The sequence below is a fragment of the Sturnira hondurensis genome, unplaced genomic scaffold (genome assembly GCF_014824575.4).
Source record: "Sturnira hondurensis isolate 20B ecotype Veracruz unplaced genomic scaffold, ASM1482457v3 Scaffold0022910, whole genome shotgun sequence".
Classification (NCBI taxonomy): domain Eukaryota; kingdom Metazoa; phylum Chordata; class Mammalia; order Chiroptera; family Phyllostomidae; genus Sturnira; species Sturnira hondurensis.
In genome coordinates this window covers 15689839-15704198 of record NW_028095541.1, presented here as the reverse complement: position 1 = coordinate 15704198, position 14360 = coordinate 15689839, and the positions used below count along the sequence as shown (strand labels likewise).

The 14360-nt window shown below is 46.0% G+C and overlaps 1 protein-coding gene across 19 annotated transcripts in view; it reads left to right on the top strand.

Moving 5' to 3' along the window:
• The window catches only part of KIAA1217 (KIAA1217 ortholog), a 299231-nt gene extending 290480 nt beyond the window's left edge, over window positions 1-8751 (top strand). For 7 of the 19 annotated variants that reach the window (XM_037037183.1, XM_037037179.1, XM_037037178.1 and 4 more), the window contains 7 exons: window positions 59-178; window positions 2647-2709; window positions 3827-3862; window positions 4012-4089; window positions 4202-5803; window positions 6311-6433; window positions 7113-8751. In XM_037037183.1, the coding sequence (XP_036893078.1) occupies window positions 59-178; window positions 2647-2709; window positions 3827-3862; window positions 4012-4089; window positions 4202-5803; window positions 6311-6433; window positions 7113-7607 (2517 nt within the window). In that variant the 3' untranslated portion in view covers window positions 7608-8751. Of the gene's footprint in view, window positions 1-58; window positions 179-2646; window positions 2710-3826; window positions 3863-4011; window positions 4090-4201; window positions 5804-6310 lie in introns of all 19 variants that reach the window. The other 12 variants (XM_037037185.1, XM_037037184.1, XM_037037182.1 and 9 more) reach the window with 8 other exon arrangements.
• Window positions 8752-14360: the final 5609 nt, after the last annotated feature.

Sequence of the window (14360 nt, the reverse complement as noted above, 5' to 3'; positions counted from 1 at the left end):
CCTCCTTCCTCCTCCCTACACTTGGAATCCTATTAACCTCAGTATTTTAATTTCTTAGGCATTCCAGAAGTGTTCCTTTATGGATGTAAATTCAAACAGTCATGCTGAGCCGCCCAGGGCTGACAGTCACGTTAAAGACAGTAGGCCGGGGGCCACAGTCTCGCCCAAGGAGAAGAAGGTAACGTGGCAACCAGGCGTTGGCCACACGGGCGGACAGCCCTTCTTTCCTTGCTGACACTAACACTGCTCCTGCGCTTGCTCTTCTGTGCCCTCTCTTTTCCCTCTCACCTTAAACAGACACACAGACAGACAGACAGAAAAAGCTAAAGGAGACACAGCTTTGGGTTTAGTTCAGAGATGACTGGCTGAGGTTTTCTGAGCAGACATGTTGTTCCTTGTACACAAGGCACGATAGCATGTGTATAACTGAGCCATTATCTCCCCAAACTAAAGAGTATACTCCTTTCAAGATTTTCTAGAATGACTCTTCCAAAGGAAGGAAGGAAGGAAGGAAGGAAGGAAGGAAGGAAGGAAGGAAGGAAGGAAGCCATAGCACTTTTTCTATGTCTGCTGGACCAAAAATGTCTACATTAAAAATAGGAGAAAGCCTTAGTTTCCAGGAAGAAAACGCAGGGCAGAGCCCCATACCTGCTGCTACCCACAGCAGGGTCCTCACGGAAACATGCACATATGTATTTGCACACCTGTTTAAAAATGCCAAAGAGAATTTCCTTAAGTATTACAAATCTCAAAGTGTACCTTCCAAGAGAATATGTTCAGTATAGTTTTAGTGCTAATACTTTGTGGCCTTCAAGTGGCCTCAAAACAGATTTTCAGGCTCCAGAATGAAGTTCATTGTCATTACCTAAGTATTTTAGGCAAAGGACATGAGCCTGAATGTCTAAACTTCAACATTAAGTTAGACCTAGAGCTTTCATGGTTTTGGGATATAGGGCCATCTGATTTGAATGAAGCCTCTCTCTAAATTTCAGGAGAGAAAGCTTATCATGACCATCTCAAGCTCTGACTTTTTTCACCAGAACTTATATTTATTTCAGAATTCAGAGGTTCTAGCTTCCCTTAAATAAAGTCAAACATACCTGCTTGCCCAACTGCTACTCCAAATGGGTACCTCAGTCCATGTGTAAGTCAGTTCAGTGAGGGAGCCGAACACAATCTGCAGTCATCCTAACACAGCCCTCCCGAGGATGCAGTCCTGGGGCTCCCGGCTCCCAGCGGGAGTCTGTGCGAACGAGGCTGGCCTGCGCCTCCTTTGCTCACGGCCACCACAGAGGCCTGCGTGAAAGGCATCTGCCACATGACTGACACATGAAGCCGTTAACCAGGGGATGAGAGAGCTCTCGGTGCACCATGGGAGATTATGAGATTATTGTTAATAAATCTTTCTGACAGAGAAAACCTCCTACTAATAGAATCCATGAGATCACATTGGAAATACATTGCTTTTCAGTCCCCAGAGTTTCCTTCCGTGGCCTCATTAAAAGCAGGTCACAGAAGGCCTCAGCCGGTTTTCATGACGTGGCATATTCGGGCCAGCCTGACTGTTGTCTAAAACACCGGGATCTGGGAGCTTCTCGAAGGTCCCTCTGGAGACAATCACTGTAGAATTTTGCTAATTGGCTAGAAAGTTGCATGAAATTTTTTCCCAGTGATTAGAAATCACTCTCTAACTTATCAAAGGTCCCTCAGATAATAATAAGCAGGTGCGTACTGAGTGCCCAAAACTGAGTTTAATCACAGGTGCTTATTCTGGATAATTATACTCAGTAGGTTGATCTCCTTCCTAATATCAGTATCAGACTTGTTAGAGGTGTTATATACAACATGAGTACCAGACTTTTTCACAAACTGCTGTCGTTATTTAACCTCTTCCTGAGCTATTCATCTACTTTTCTGTAACTCAAATGTTTTCTTAAAATGTTTCTCCTATCCTCATGAAGCATTAGCCTAGTACTTGACTTTTATGCACTTTCCCTATAATTGTGTCTCTGATTTTGGTTTATTGCCTGTATGCATATTTAGCCTGCTTCACCAGTTGTCTGAATGATCCAAATCTCAGGGCCCATAAATAGATACGAATGAAGCTTAATTACCTTTCATGCAGTCTTGACTGACTAAGACATCGTTGGGAGATTACGTGACAGTTGTGACCAAGTTATTCTGAATAAAGTTAATGCACTTTCTTTGATACATCCATTCTTTTTTCTAGCCCAGTGATTACAGCGGTAGGTCATGGGAAACCCACACCTCACATTTTTATCTTAGTGACTTTCCATGGGAGTGCGATTCCTGCTACTACATCTGTTTTAAAATACATGTCTCACATGGCGACATTGCAGATATTTAAGGATGGGTATGACGTGGGCCCTGACCAGTCAGAGCAGATGCCAGGCCACCTCGTCCCCCAGGCACACGGGGCCAGCAGGATGTCTGCTGTGCCGGCTTCACCGCTGGACTACATGCTAGCTCCTTCCCTGACTTGAGGGCAAATTCCCACTCGGGCCCTAACATGCCGACTCCATAGTTGGAATAGAAACTTTAGGCCCAAACCTCACTTATTTTTCTTCTTAAAACTTTTTACTTTGTGTATTAGTTGTTTGATCATCCAAATTTAAAATCCCACAGAAGATGCTGTGTTGTTCGACTGCAGCAGCTGACTCACTGCACTCATTTGGGGGCCTCATGGAGGTGAGGGGACGTTAAACTGGCGGTGCCGGCTAGCTAACGCACCTCCTGTCTTGTGCAAGCTTTCCTGTGATTAATGGTGACTTTGTTGTTTGTGTGTTATTCCTTAACTGTGTGTGACAATTCTTTCCATTTTTAACCAGGGTGGTAGGATTGCTCTGGGTTGACTCTGGCAGGGCCTGCGTTATTGTGCTTTGTTTTGGTCATTGCTGTGAACCCAACCGCCTTCTTGGGATTATATCCCATCCTGCTAAAACCACCTCTTCTCTTGGGCTTCTGCAGCAAGAGGAAAGGACAGTAGTGCCCTGGAAATGACAGGGCATGGTTAGTGTTAGAGGCACAGCCCCCAGCACTGACACAGCCCCGGGGGAAGGGCATGCTTCCCCAGGAGCACACACTCCACTGCTGGTCCTCCCGGCTGGGCTCTGCTGTTCTGGACTTGGTACAAGCCTCAGACGTGTATCTTTGCTCTGAACCAGAGAACATAGAGAATAAAATCTGATGTTTCAGTCACCACATTAGCATCAAATATCTGTTTTCTAAATGTTTAGGTGGTATTTTAGCAGCATTATGACACTGAATTTGGATTTGCTCTTCTTGGTATGATTAGTTTGAAGGCTATTTTGACAGTTTCCTTGGCAAGTGCAAGTACAAACTGCGACTACCTTCAATCTGTTATTTGAAAAAGAATGTGTTTTTTTTTTTCATCTCAATGTACCATGCCCAACCGATACAGATGTCCTTGTGGGACACTTTTCATAAACAAAACTGATAGGACTGCAATAACTAGCTGGTAGGAACATGAAAAAAATCTCCCAGTCTAGTGTCTCAGTTTATAAGCAAGAAAACTGAGGCCCAGAGAAGTGGAGTGACGTGCCTAAAGTAGCACCATTACGTGGCAGACCTGGATTAGAATCAGAGTCTTCTGCCTGCTGGTGTTTGGTGCTTTCTGCGGTGCCATGCCATCCTGGTTTTAACTTCTGCTAAGCTTACTCTCAGATGTGAAAAGAGGACATGTTCGTGCAAAATCACTCCCTGTGTTCATTTAACTGCTCCCCCACCAAATTTGAAATTCTTGAAATATTCTGCTAATTGAGATTTTCATCTTATGCAAACACAGGGCATTTTTGGAAGTTGGCGAACAAAACAGCCCAAGGTAAACAGAGCCATAGGCTTTGGACTGGTGTGTAACAAATGTGCTTGGCCCGCATGTTTTGGAAGTGTAATTGAAGGAACCATTTAGTTTTAGTCCACTTTGGGGGGGTGTGGTTTTGTGGAGTAACATGTCCTACACTATTCTACCAGAACTTGGAATTTTTCCATGAAGACACACAGAAATCTGAGGTTGAATATGCAAATGGCCCCCAAGTGGAATCCCGAAAGGTGAGTTCCCCAGATCTGTGTTGCAGCTGATCCCATGCAGATTAATGACCTTCCTTTGCAGATCCATTTCTGATTTATGTGTGTGGTTTCCTCCCTCCACCCTCCCTCTCAGGTTATCGCGGGGGCTCTTACACCTGGTGACCATGCTCTGTGGGAAAGAGGAATGGAGAATAGTATTTCTGATGCCTCAAGAACATCAGACTATAAAACTGACATCTTAATGAAGGAAAATCCCATACCCAATAAGAGTTTACTTAGAGACAGCAGAAACTATTCCCAGAAAAATGTGTCTACGAGCAATTCCAGTGTTCCTGGTGTTAGTTCACTAGAAGATGAAATAAGCAAAGGGCCTAAAATCTCAGGACTGCAGGACCCTGCCTCTGACACTGAGAGTCAGAAGACGAATTATGTGAAGACAAAAGAGATGAGTCAGCAAGAGCAAGAAAACACAGAGAAGTGTCACCAGCTCTCTCCCACTAGATCAACTGAAGTGAGTACTTGTGATATCAAAACTCAAGATCAAGAGGTTCCTGTGACAGAGTGTGGCCAGGTTGTGCTGAGACACAAGGGAGTTTGGCATGCTAATGTGAAGCCTAATGAGGACAGAGAATCAACCCTAAGTTCTCCCAGTGAAGAAAGTGCACCCACAGACAACATTGCCTTCATGATTACCAGAACTGCGGTCCAGGTTCTTTCCAGTGGGGAGGTCCGAGATATAGTGAGCAAAAAGGGAGAAGATGTGCAGACAGTGAATATTGATGCCAAAAAAGAGATGACTTCCCAACAAGGAGGGACTGAAACTGAAGCGCCAGTTGTCTGCCTAGACAAGAAACCAGTCATCATCATTTTTGATGAACCCATGGATATCCGGTCTGCATATAAGAGACTTTCAACCATATTTGAGGAATGCGATGAGGAATTAGAGAAAATGATGACAGAGGAAAAGATAGAGGAGGAGGAAGAGGAAGAAAATGGAGATGCTTTGGTCCAGAATAACACCTCCCAAAAGTCTCATAAGGTTGTGTCAGGCAGCCCCGGATCAGGACTGAAGGCCGAGAGTCGACTGCAGACACACCTCCTCTTAGAAGGCACCAAAGTATCAGGAGGACAGGAAATGAATGAGACTGAGCTGACCACGTGCAGCCAAGCAGATTCTCCAAGTTCAGACAGCAAGTGTGACGTGACATATGACCAATTTGAAAGCCCCAAGAAAAAGTTTAAGTTCAAATTCCCTAAAAAGCAGCTTGCCGCCCTCACTCAAGCCATTCGCACAGGAACCAAAACAGGGAAGAAGACTTTGCAGGTGGTCGTCTACGAAGAGGAGGAAGAGGACGGCACTTTGAAACAACACAAAGAAGCCAAGCGATTCGAAATTACTAGGTCTTCTCAACCTGAAGATTCTCCCCAGAATAGGCTCAAGAGACAAGAGCAGCCCATCCTAGACAGCACATCTCCCATTTCAAGAACTGATGAGATTAGAAAAAATACCTACAGAACATTAGACAGCCTGGAGCAGACCATCAAACAGCTTGAAAATACGATCAGTGAAATGAGTCCAAAAGCCCTAGTTGATACCTCATGTTCTTCCAACAGAGATTCTGTTGCAAGCTCATCCCACATAGCCCGGGAGGCCTCTCCCCGACCCTTGCTAGTTCTGGAAGAAGCTCCCACTGCCCTAGAGCTCCCCACATCAATACCTTCAGCTGCACGTAAGGTACCTTGGTCTGGTGGAAAATGAAAAGATCCAGCTGCTTTCTTAAATCTGCCATAATCACCATTAGCAAAAGATGTCTTGTGATTTACTTGCTTCCTTTCAGGTGGCTCGTTTTTTTTTGTCTGTTCGCCTGGATACCTTTCTCTCACACTGTCTCCCTCACCTTCAAAACAACAATAACTAGGTGTCTAACAGCTAATTGATCCTGTTTACCTCTGTTGCTGATTGGTGTTGGGTAGATGCAAGGATGCTGGGTCATCCATTTGCCGTTGAAATGATTGCTCTGACACTCACATTAAAATCTGTTTGATCGGCAGTGGAGCAGTTTATTCTGTTTGATTCTTGGAATTAACCCCAGTGGTGTCTTCTGATGTCCGTGTCCTAGATCCGTCCTGCATGGAGGGCTGTGGCTTCTCATGTCGAGCTTCTCTGCACACAGTGGGGCAGCCTCACCAACAATCCACTCACGTGCTTCTTCGCTTTCCCCTTTGCTGTTCTTCCCCACAGGCCTCCAGTGCAACCCCACAGACAAGCAGGATGCCAGTCCCCATGAGCTCCAAGAGTAGACCCGGAAGCCTGGACAAACCCAGCAAGCAGACCAAACTGCAGGATCCCCGCCAATATCGTCAGGTAGTTTTACCTTAAACCCAGTTTTGGATGGACACTCTTACAGTTAAGAAGCAAGTCACTGACTTAGTTCATACCAAATATTGTGTTTTCTCTGTAAGCTATGGTTTATGTAGACTTCCAGGATCTGGGGGCATGAAGAAAGTCTAAAAATCTTTGTTGAACTTTTCACCACGCTTTTGCATGCTTGCAATAAAACATCTTTTGCTGCGTGACTCCAAAGTTTAGCCATTAAAACAAGCTGCCACACCAGTTGGCTTTTCTTTGGTGAATGTAGTGGTTCATCAGAACACCTTGAGAAACTCAGCCAGACAGACCTGTTGTTGAACTGCCCTGAACGTCACCTGTACTAACATATATGTCAACTGCATTGCATCAGAGGCACATTAACTTTCTGTCACCACGCCCCACCCCCACCCCAATAATAACCCAGGCGCATGGCTGACCTGGCACTGGGAACTGGTCTTCCTCTTCTCCTGTTCTGCACATACTTTGCTCTGTACTTTGGGGGTATCTACCAGGTCCAGTACAGCAAAAAGACTTAGCTCAGGTCTTGCACTGATGTGGTTTGTTTTGGTGTCTTTTATTTAATTATTCTCAGAAGGGCTGTGTTGCCAGACCCTGTGGAATGATCATGTTACCAGCTTTCTGACAAACTGTCTCCCACCATCTTTATTTGCAGGCTAATGGAAGTGCTAAGAAAGCTGGTGGGGACTGTAAGCCTACTTTCCCCTCCTTACCTGCTTCTAAGATTCCAGCCCTTTCTCCCAGCTCTGGGAAAAGCAGTTCTCTGCCCTCTGCTAGTGGCGACAGCTCTAACTCCCCTAATCCAGCTGCTTCTAAACCATCGGTTACTTCTAACCCTCTCAGCCCCCAAACAGGACGATCTGCTCCCTCTGCCTCCCTCATCCCCTCTGTCTCTAATGGCTCCTTAAAGTTTCAGAGCCCCACTCACGCAGGTAAAGGTCACCATCTTTCATTCTCACTGCAGACTCCAAATGGCCGAGCAGCCCCTTCCTCCTGCTCCTCCTCCCCCCCCTCCCCCGCCTCCCCCACTTCACTGAATCAAGGTGCCAAGAGTATCAGGACCATCCACACTCCCAGCCTCACCAGCTACAAGGCACAGAATGGAAGTTCAAGCAAAGCCACCCCAGCCACAGCAAAGGAAACCTCTTAAAAGCCAAATCCTATTAGGCACAAGTTGGAGTTGCATTTAAAGATTCAAAAAAAAATCTAATAGTCCTCAACTGTTTCCACCAGAGAATGTAACATATTGCTGTACTATTTGAGGCTTCAGGCTAAGTATGTGCTAAATCTTGGATTGACAGATTTCAGTAAAGCTTGTTTTGTTTTTTACTTTGTTGCTGTTGTAATTCCAGTGTTCACCGTCTATATCCAGTACCTGTTAAATGAAGTGAGCATGTGTTACAGAAAGCAAGTGTGGCGAGAGCGAAGGGTGCGTGTGAGACAGGAAAAAGTGTATTCGGCATGTAAAACATGTATGATTCCAAAATTTTAATATGTTTTATATAAAAATATTTTTCCTTATGGAGACTAGAAGTGAACAGAGAAATACACAGTGTGACTATACAAATGTAAAACAGATACTATAATATTTCCTTTTATTTTAGTGTTATTTAGCTTTATTACAGATTTCTATTTTTGTCAAAACTTCATGGTTCCTTTCAAGATCTTTTTTGCCAAAACATTTTGATACTATAGCATTGTACATTTGAAAGTAGTAAGCTAGACAATAAGCCAATGAACTTCTGCGCCGGCCAACCCAGGGGCACGTGTAGAAAGCAATTTATCCAACCAATTGCACTGCCACAAAAATTATGCACAATAATTTGCCAGCCCAAACAAGCTAGTTTTCTTTGTATTGCATTCTATTTTTCCTTTTTTTTTAAAAACATATTGAGATTCTCCAGCTATTTTCTTTGCAGTATGTAACCCCCTTCCTTTATTTTCTCAGACCTGGCAACTCACACCACCTAACGTTGTGGACTCTAAAGTGTATGCTTCTGTACTGTTCTGTCAACTGACAAACTTTTGTAAATATATAAATAGACATAAAAATACTGTATGTGACAGCACAGAGTAGTTTTCCCACACCAAAGTTAGTTTTTATGCATGCTTTAAAAATATATATTGGGATGGGCAGCAATGGAACTATCCAGACCTTTTTCAAGAGCAACAAGTTTGCACAGCTAGAATGTTTTTGTAAATAACTGTATTTGTATAACACAGTCATGTAATATACAGAACTATAAGCAGAGACTTTGAGAAACTAAATAAAGGGCTGCATGCTTATTATTTTTTGTACCTGGTCACTGTAGCTACTTCCTAATCAAAGAACAAAACAGAGCAGTTACCAAGTCGGATGGTTTGGGCTTTGAGGGCATTGTAAAGAACATGTAACCAGCCACAAACGGGTATTCTGAATGCTGTCCTCTGAAAATTCTGGGGCGGCTCATGATGAGTTCTCAGTGCGAGTGTGGTGCCTTCCAATGTTACCTGCTGGCTCTCTTCTCTCCTCTCGGGCTCGTCCAGGGTTTGGTTGGCAGAAAGCAAACCTGGGCACAGAGTTCACCCCTTCATTTACCAGGGGGGCTCTTCTTTCTACCTTCTTTTTCCTGTTTGAATTCTAGCCAAAGTAAAGCAGAAATAAAATGTCTTTATCACTAGGATTTTTTTCTGTGTTCTCAATTTTTAAAACATACTATTGGTCCAGAGGGAAATATGCTAACATTACACGTTTCCTTTTAAACATAGAGATAAAAGTTAGTGAAAACAATCCCAAGATTATGAATTGACTGCAAGAACAATCTCAGGAACCCACTTACTCATTTTTTTTTTTGCCTCCAAAATATTTAGCTTGGTGGTTTCATGTAAAGTGCAGAGTTTCTTATTACTTTAGCACCCAGTGTTGGTGTTCGCCACCTTCGGGCTTGCTGAGCTGACAGGCCTTCACCAGAAATATTGTATCCTGTCTCTACTCACGGTAGTAATTATAATCACATGTTTTAGGTAGTTCTCAGGAAAGTTAGACCTTTTGGGTATAAAAGGTACCAACATTTCAATCATGTCCCATAGTGGACTCAACAGCTGCATTATGTGAACGTAGAAGTAATAGCTAGCTAATTCGTGCCGGTAAGTTTGCTCCTGTTCATGGACAACTGAGACTTCTTGGTGAAGCGCAGACTGTGGCCCACACTTCAGTGTGACTTCAGAGCTCCCTGAGCTCTGGCAGGACATACAGGGGATGGTCAGTTTCATGTAATGAAGGAAAGAACCGGATCGCCAGGCGGGGGAACTCAGCACGGCCCCTGCCAGGGACCCAGCAGCCCACTGCCTTCTCCTCAGGGAGCTGGAGGGGGACCGTCACAATGGGAGGGACGCCATCAGCTGCCCAGGACAACACTTAAGAAAAGGGCACTTCAGTTCCTTCCGCAGCTCAGGTGGGAGATACCAGACAGGACCAGCTGCTGGATTTTTAGATTTTTTTAAAACACTATTAGCAGCCCTGGCTGGGATGGCTTAGTGCATTGAGTGCCGGCCTGTGAACCAAAGGGTCAAGGGCCACTAGTTTGATTCCCAGCTGGGGCACAGGCCTGGGTTGCTGGCCAGGTCCCCAGGAGGGGGTGTGCAAGAGGCAACCACACACTGATGTTTCTCTCCATTTCTCCCTCCCTTCCCCTCTCTCTAAAATAAATAAATAAGATCTTTAAAAATATACTATTAGCAGACTCTCACTGTATTATCATTTAAGTTCATCATTCAACTAACCAGCTATTATAGCTGAAAAAGATTCTTAGAAACAAACCACGGGGCATCTCAGATTCATTAAACAGTTCCTAATGAGTGCTGCCTGCTGCTGGCACTACTTTGAGCTTGTCTGGGTCTTCTCATGAGTTAATGGAAAATAATGGAACCTACCCCAGGACTGATGAGAGAATTAAAGGAGATGAACACAAAATTTCTAAGACAGCTTGACACACATCAAACACTCGATAAATGTCAGGATGGTGGTTGTCATCTCTGCTGCAGTGGTGATGGGACACTGTTCCTACACGTAAGAGGCTTCTGGTCTAGGGGGGAGGAGGTGGCACAAACGCAGGTGGGCAGAGTCAGACAAGGGAGATGGAAGTGGTGGCATTTGACCATCTTGCAGGTCCAATACAGAACGTTTAATAGAGAAAAGCATTGAAGAGGCTGTTTTTCTCCTAATGCTGCTTGTGACTGGAATTATTTCCAAAGTAAAACGAAAACTTAGAGAGACCTGGGCAAAGCCAAGACCCTGGAACCACAGCTGCAGGAGCATGGTCCTTTAGTGAAGTGTCGTTTTCAGGCCTGGGAGACGGTGCACCCAAATCACCCACACCCAGACCCCTGTGGTGGTGAGGGTGGAGCTGGTGCCCACCCCTGAGCCAGTGTCAGGGGCCAAGATGCATGACGAAAAGCATGTACTCCAGTGGGCACTGAGAGCAGGTTTAGCTACTCTCCTCCCATCCCCCACCCAGATTCAGGACAAATTCAGGTCTCTCCCCAACAGCCTGCCTTGGGGGTAGAACTAGCATCCCCCTTTGTCCAAGGCTCTGTAAATGTAAAGGCATTTGAGAGTGACCAGGAGCTCTTTTTTGGAGACAGTAGAGGAATCTACTTCTGAAGATTCAAAAGGTAATTTTGCACAAGTGACTAACTAGGTGACCTGTCCAGGAAAATACACCATGGGTCACAGGCAACCGTGGACACTCTGAACTCTTCTTCTGAGGTGACAACATCCAAAAGGAATAAAGACTAGAAGAGCACTTTTGAGGAGAAAATCCCATATCCTGCTATGGGTCTGGCCAAAAGGCTCACCCTGAGGACCTGGAGGCCAGAGGGTCCCTGGAAGCCCGTTCCCACCATGCTCTGCAATGGCTCCCTCTAGTGGCACCAATGCATCCATATTGTTTTTCACACTGCACAGTTTTCATCCCCATCTGGCTTTTCTTTTTTTTTTAAATTTAATTATTGTCCAAGTACGGTTTTCTGTCTTTTACTCCCATCTGGCTTTCTTTAAAGGCTTTACCTACAAAGATTCCATATTAAATGAGAGAGAGCAAGTTCCCTTCTTATTGGTGAAGGGCCATAGGGACCAATCTTGCACCTTTACCAGTCCACACACCTCTGAAGCGGGTAGGAACACACATGATCTGAAACGCTGGCCTGTCTGGGGAAGGCAGAGTTAGATTAGATCTGTGATCACAGAAACATGAGACACCTGGGATTCCTTAGCGTTCCTAAGGAAGGTGAAGTTCATTTTTGACCTGCTCAGCCTTTCTTGGGTCTTTCCCCCTTTCTGATTGTGTGTTCACTGGACTACATACCCCAGTGCCCGAGTCTGGGGCCTCAGCACTTCTTTCCTCCCCATCCCTGGTCTCCTCTCAGCCAGAAAAGGGCCACCCAAGCCTAGGAGGCTTCTGCTCTTCTGATGCTTAATCCGTCCACTTCCTGAACCATGAGAAGCGCTTCTTGCCCTGTATCAGCCCCAGTAAACCAAGCCAAGAGGTTGTGTTTTACTCAGAAGAAAGAGTTCACTCACCTGGAAATGAAGTCAGGGGAGTAAACTTTCAGGAATAAATAGATCATTGTGTGGTGATCGCAATCCACATTCTTTATGTCCACAAGTGAGGAGGCACACAGTAGAGGGGACCCTGCCAGGTCTGACACACCTTACATGACCTGGACAAAGAATGTCCTTTCAGTGAGTGGCCCCAGAGAAAGGGGCCATGACCTCCTGCCCTTCTAAGACTCCTCAAAGGAGGTGCTCCCAAGAGAAAGCAGGCAACCCTGCTCCATGGGACCTGGCTGCTCCCTGCCCTTGGCCTTCGCCCAAACCACCTGCCCCATCACGCCCTTCATTGCAGCCACCTCTACTCAGACAAGCCTGGGCCACAGGGGTTCTGTCTGGCAGGATCAGGGTCCCTGCTGTGAGTACCCTCTCCTTCACAGCACTGAGTCTGAAGTACATAGTAAGCACAGAATTTAATATCTATAATGCACCCAAAGGGGCACATACCACGAAGGACCATGCTTTTCTGTGGAGACATATGTTGGTGGAATGGAGCTGGGGGCTCACACTGTACCTACCACACCTCATCCAGAGCCAAAAGATTAAGATTCCCCTTAAGATTCTGGAAGGTTTCAGGAACAACTGGTCACTTGCTGCCACTTAGTGGTTATTTCTGGAACTTCTCTGGGAGATGGAAGGCCTGCTCTTCACTAAACCTCTTCCTTCATTTCAGTTTTGCCACAGCTGTAACAATGCACAGCCAGCCAACAACACGCAGCTGTGACCCTGGATGCAAATGCGAGGCAGGTGGTGTTTTCCTCTTCTCAAGGCCTCCATTTCAGAACGACTACCTCCCATCACTCCTATTTTAGACAAAAGTGATAATAAATTAAGACACTGGGAAATGAATGTTCCCTTCCAAGCACTTCAGGGCTATAGGAAGAAGATGGTGTTCAATCAAATGGCTACACGCCCAGTGGTGGAATTCCAAATATCAGAGGGCAGTGTGTGGACTCCATGCTGATGTCCACACACACCCTCCCATTCATATAATGACACCCTAATCCCCAATGTGATTGTATTCGGAGGTGGGGCCTGAGCAGGTAATGCAGGCTAGCTGAGGTGACGAGGAGGGTCATCCCATTCCATGCTGGAATGAATGCGCTTACGAGAAGACATACCTGAGAAGGTGGCATGTGCAAGCCTGAAGGGAGCTCTCACTAGAACCCAACCATGCCGGCACCCTGTTCTCAAGACTTCCAGACTCCGGAACTGTGCGAAACAAATGCCCGTGTTTAAGCCACCCAGTCCGTGGTATTGGTTAAGCAGCCCCAGCTGAGTAAGACAAGAAGCAAGCTGGAATTCCCTGGGAAATAACTCCCATAGGCAGGAATTCTAGTCTGAGGAAGCAGCCCTCCACACTGCCTACTGTAGTACCCTTGACTCTGGTCCCATGAATTTGCTATCGTTTCATTTCTACTTGTGGAATTTCTGGAGGATGTATTGCCATCTCCTGCAGGGATGAAGGAGCTAGCGGTTACAAACACCTGGGTAAAGAAAGAAGCCACATACCCTTGTCCTGTCCTTGTGCAACTGATATCTGAATCCAACAATAAGTTTATGTGTATCTCAGTTACATTTTCACCTGCTGGATTCAACAGATCACTCCAGGTCCACTTTTATAAAACCCCTTTACTGGGGCCTACAGGGCTCTGCTGTGCGGCTCCTGCCGGCACCTCCGGCTGGACCTCCTCTGACTCTGCAGCCGTTTTTGCCTCAGGACTGAATGCAAAGACATGACCTCGGCCATATTAGAACAGTGGAGGGGGGGGGGGGGTGGAATCTATAGCCGAGGGTCAAGTGCTACCAAAGAAGGTGGAGACGTACTGCCGAGGCACCTTTTTAAAGGTCTCTCCGCAGTCAGCACTGGGAGAAAGATTGGAACCACGCAGAGCCTGAGCTGTTCTTGCTTCCAATGTGCGACTTCCCTGCGGAGCTGACCCTCCACCTCCTGGCCACCAGTAAATCTCCACGGTTCAGTTCTCAACCACAGGCCATTTTGCCTCCCTCCAGCAGATATTTAGGGATGTCTGGAGACATTTTTGGTTGTTATAACCAGGAGCTGTGGGCGAGCTGCTGGCACCCAGTGGGCAGAGGCGAGGGGTGCTGTATGTTGCACAGGAGAGGCCCCCACAGCCGAGAATGGCCGGCCCATGGGTCAGCAGTGCCACGAAGCTCTGCTGCTTGCACTACGTTTCATAAGCAAAGCCATTCCCTCTGACGGGAACCCCTACACCAGCAGCTGTGACAAAGGGNACCTCCGGCTGGGCCTCCTCTGACTCTGCAGCCCTTTTTGCCTCAGGCCTGAATGCA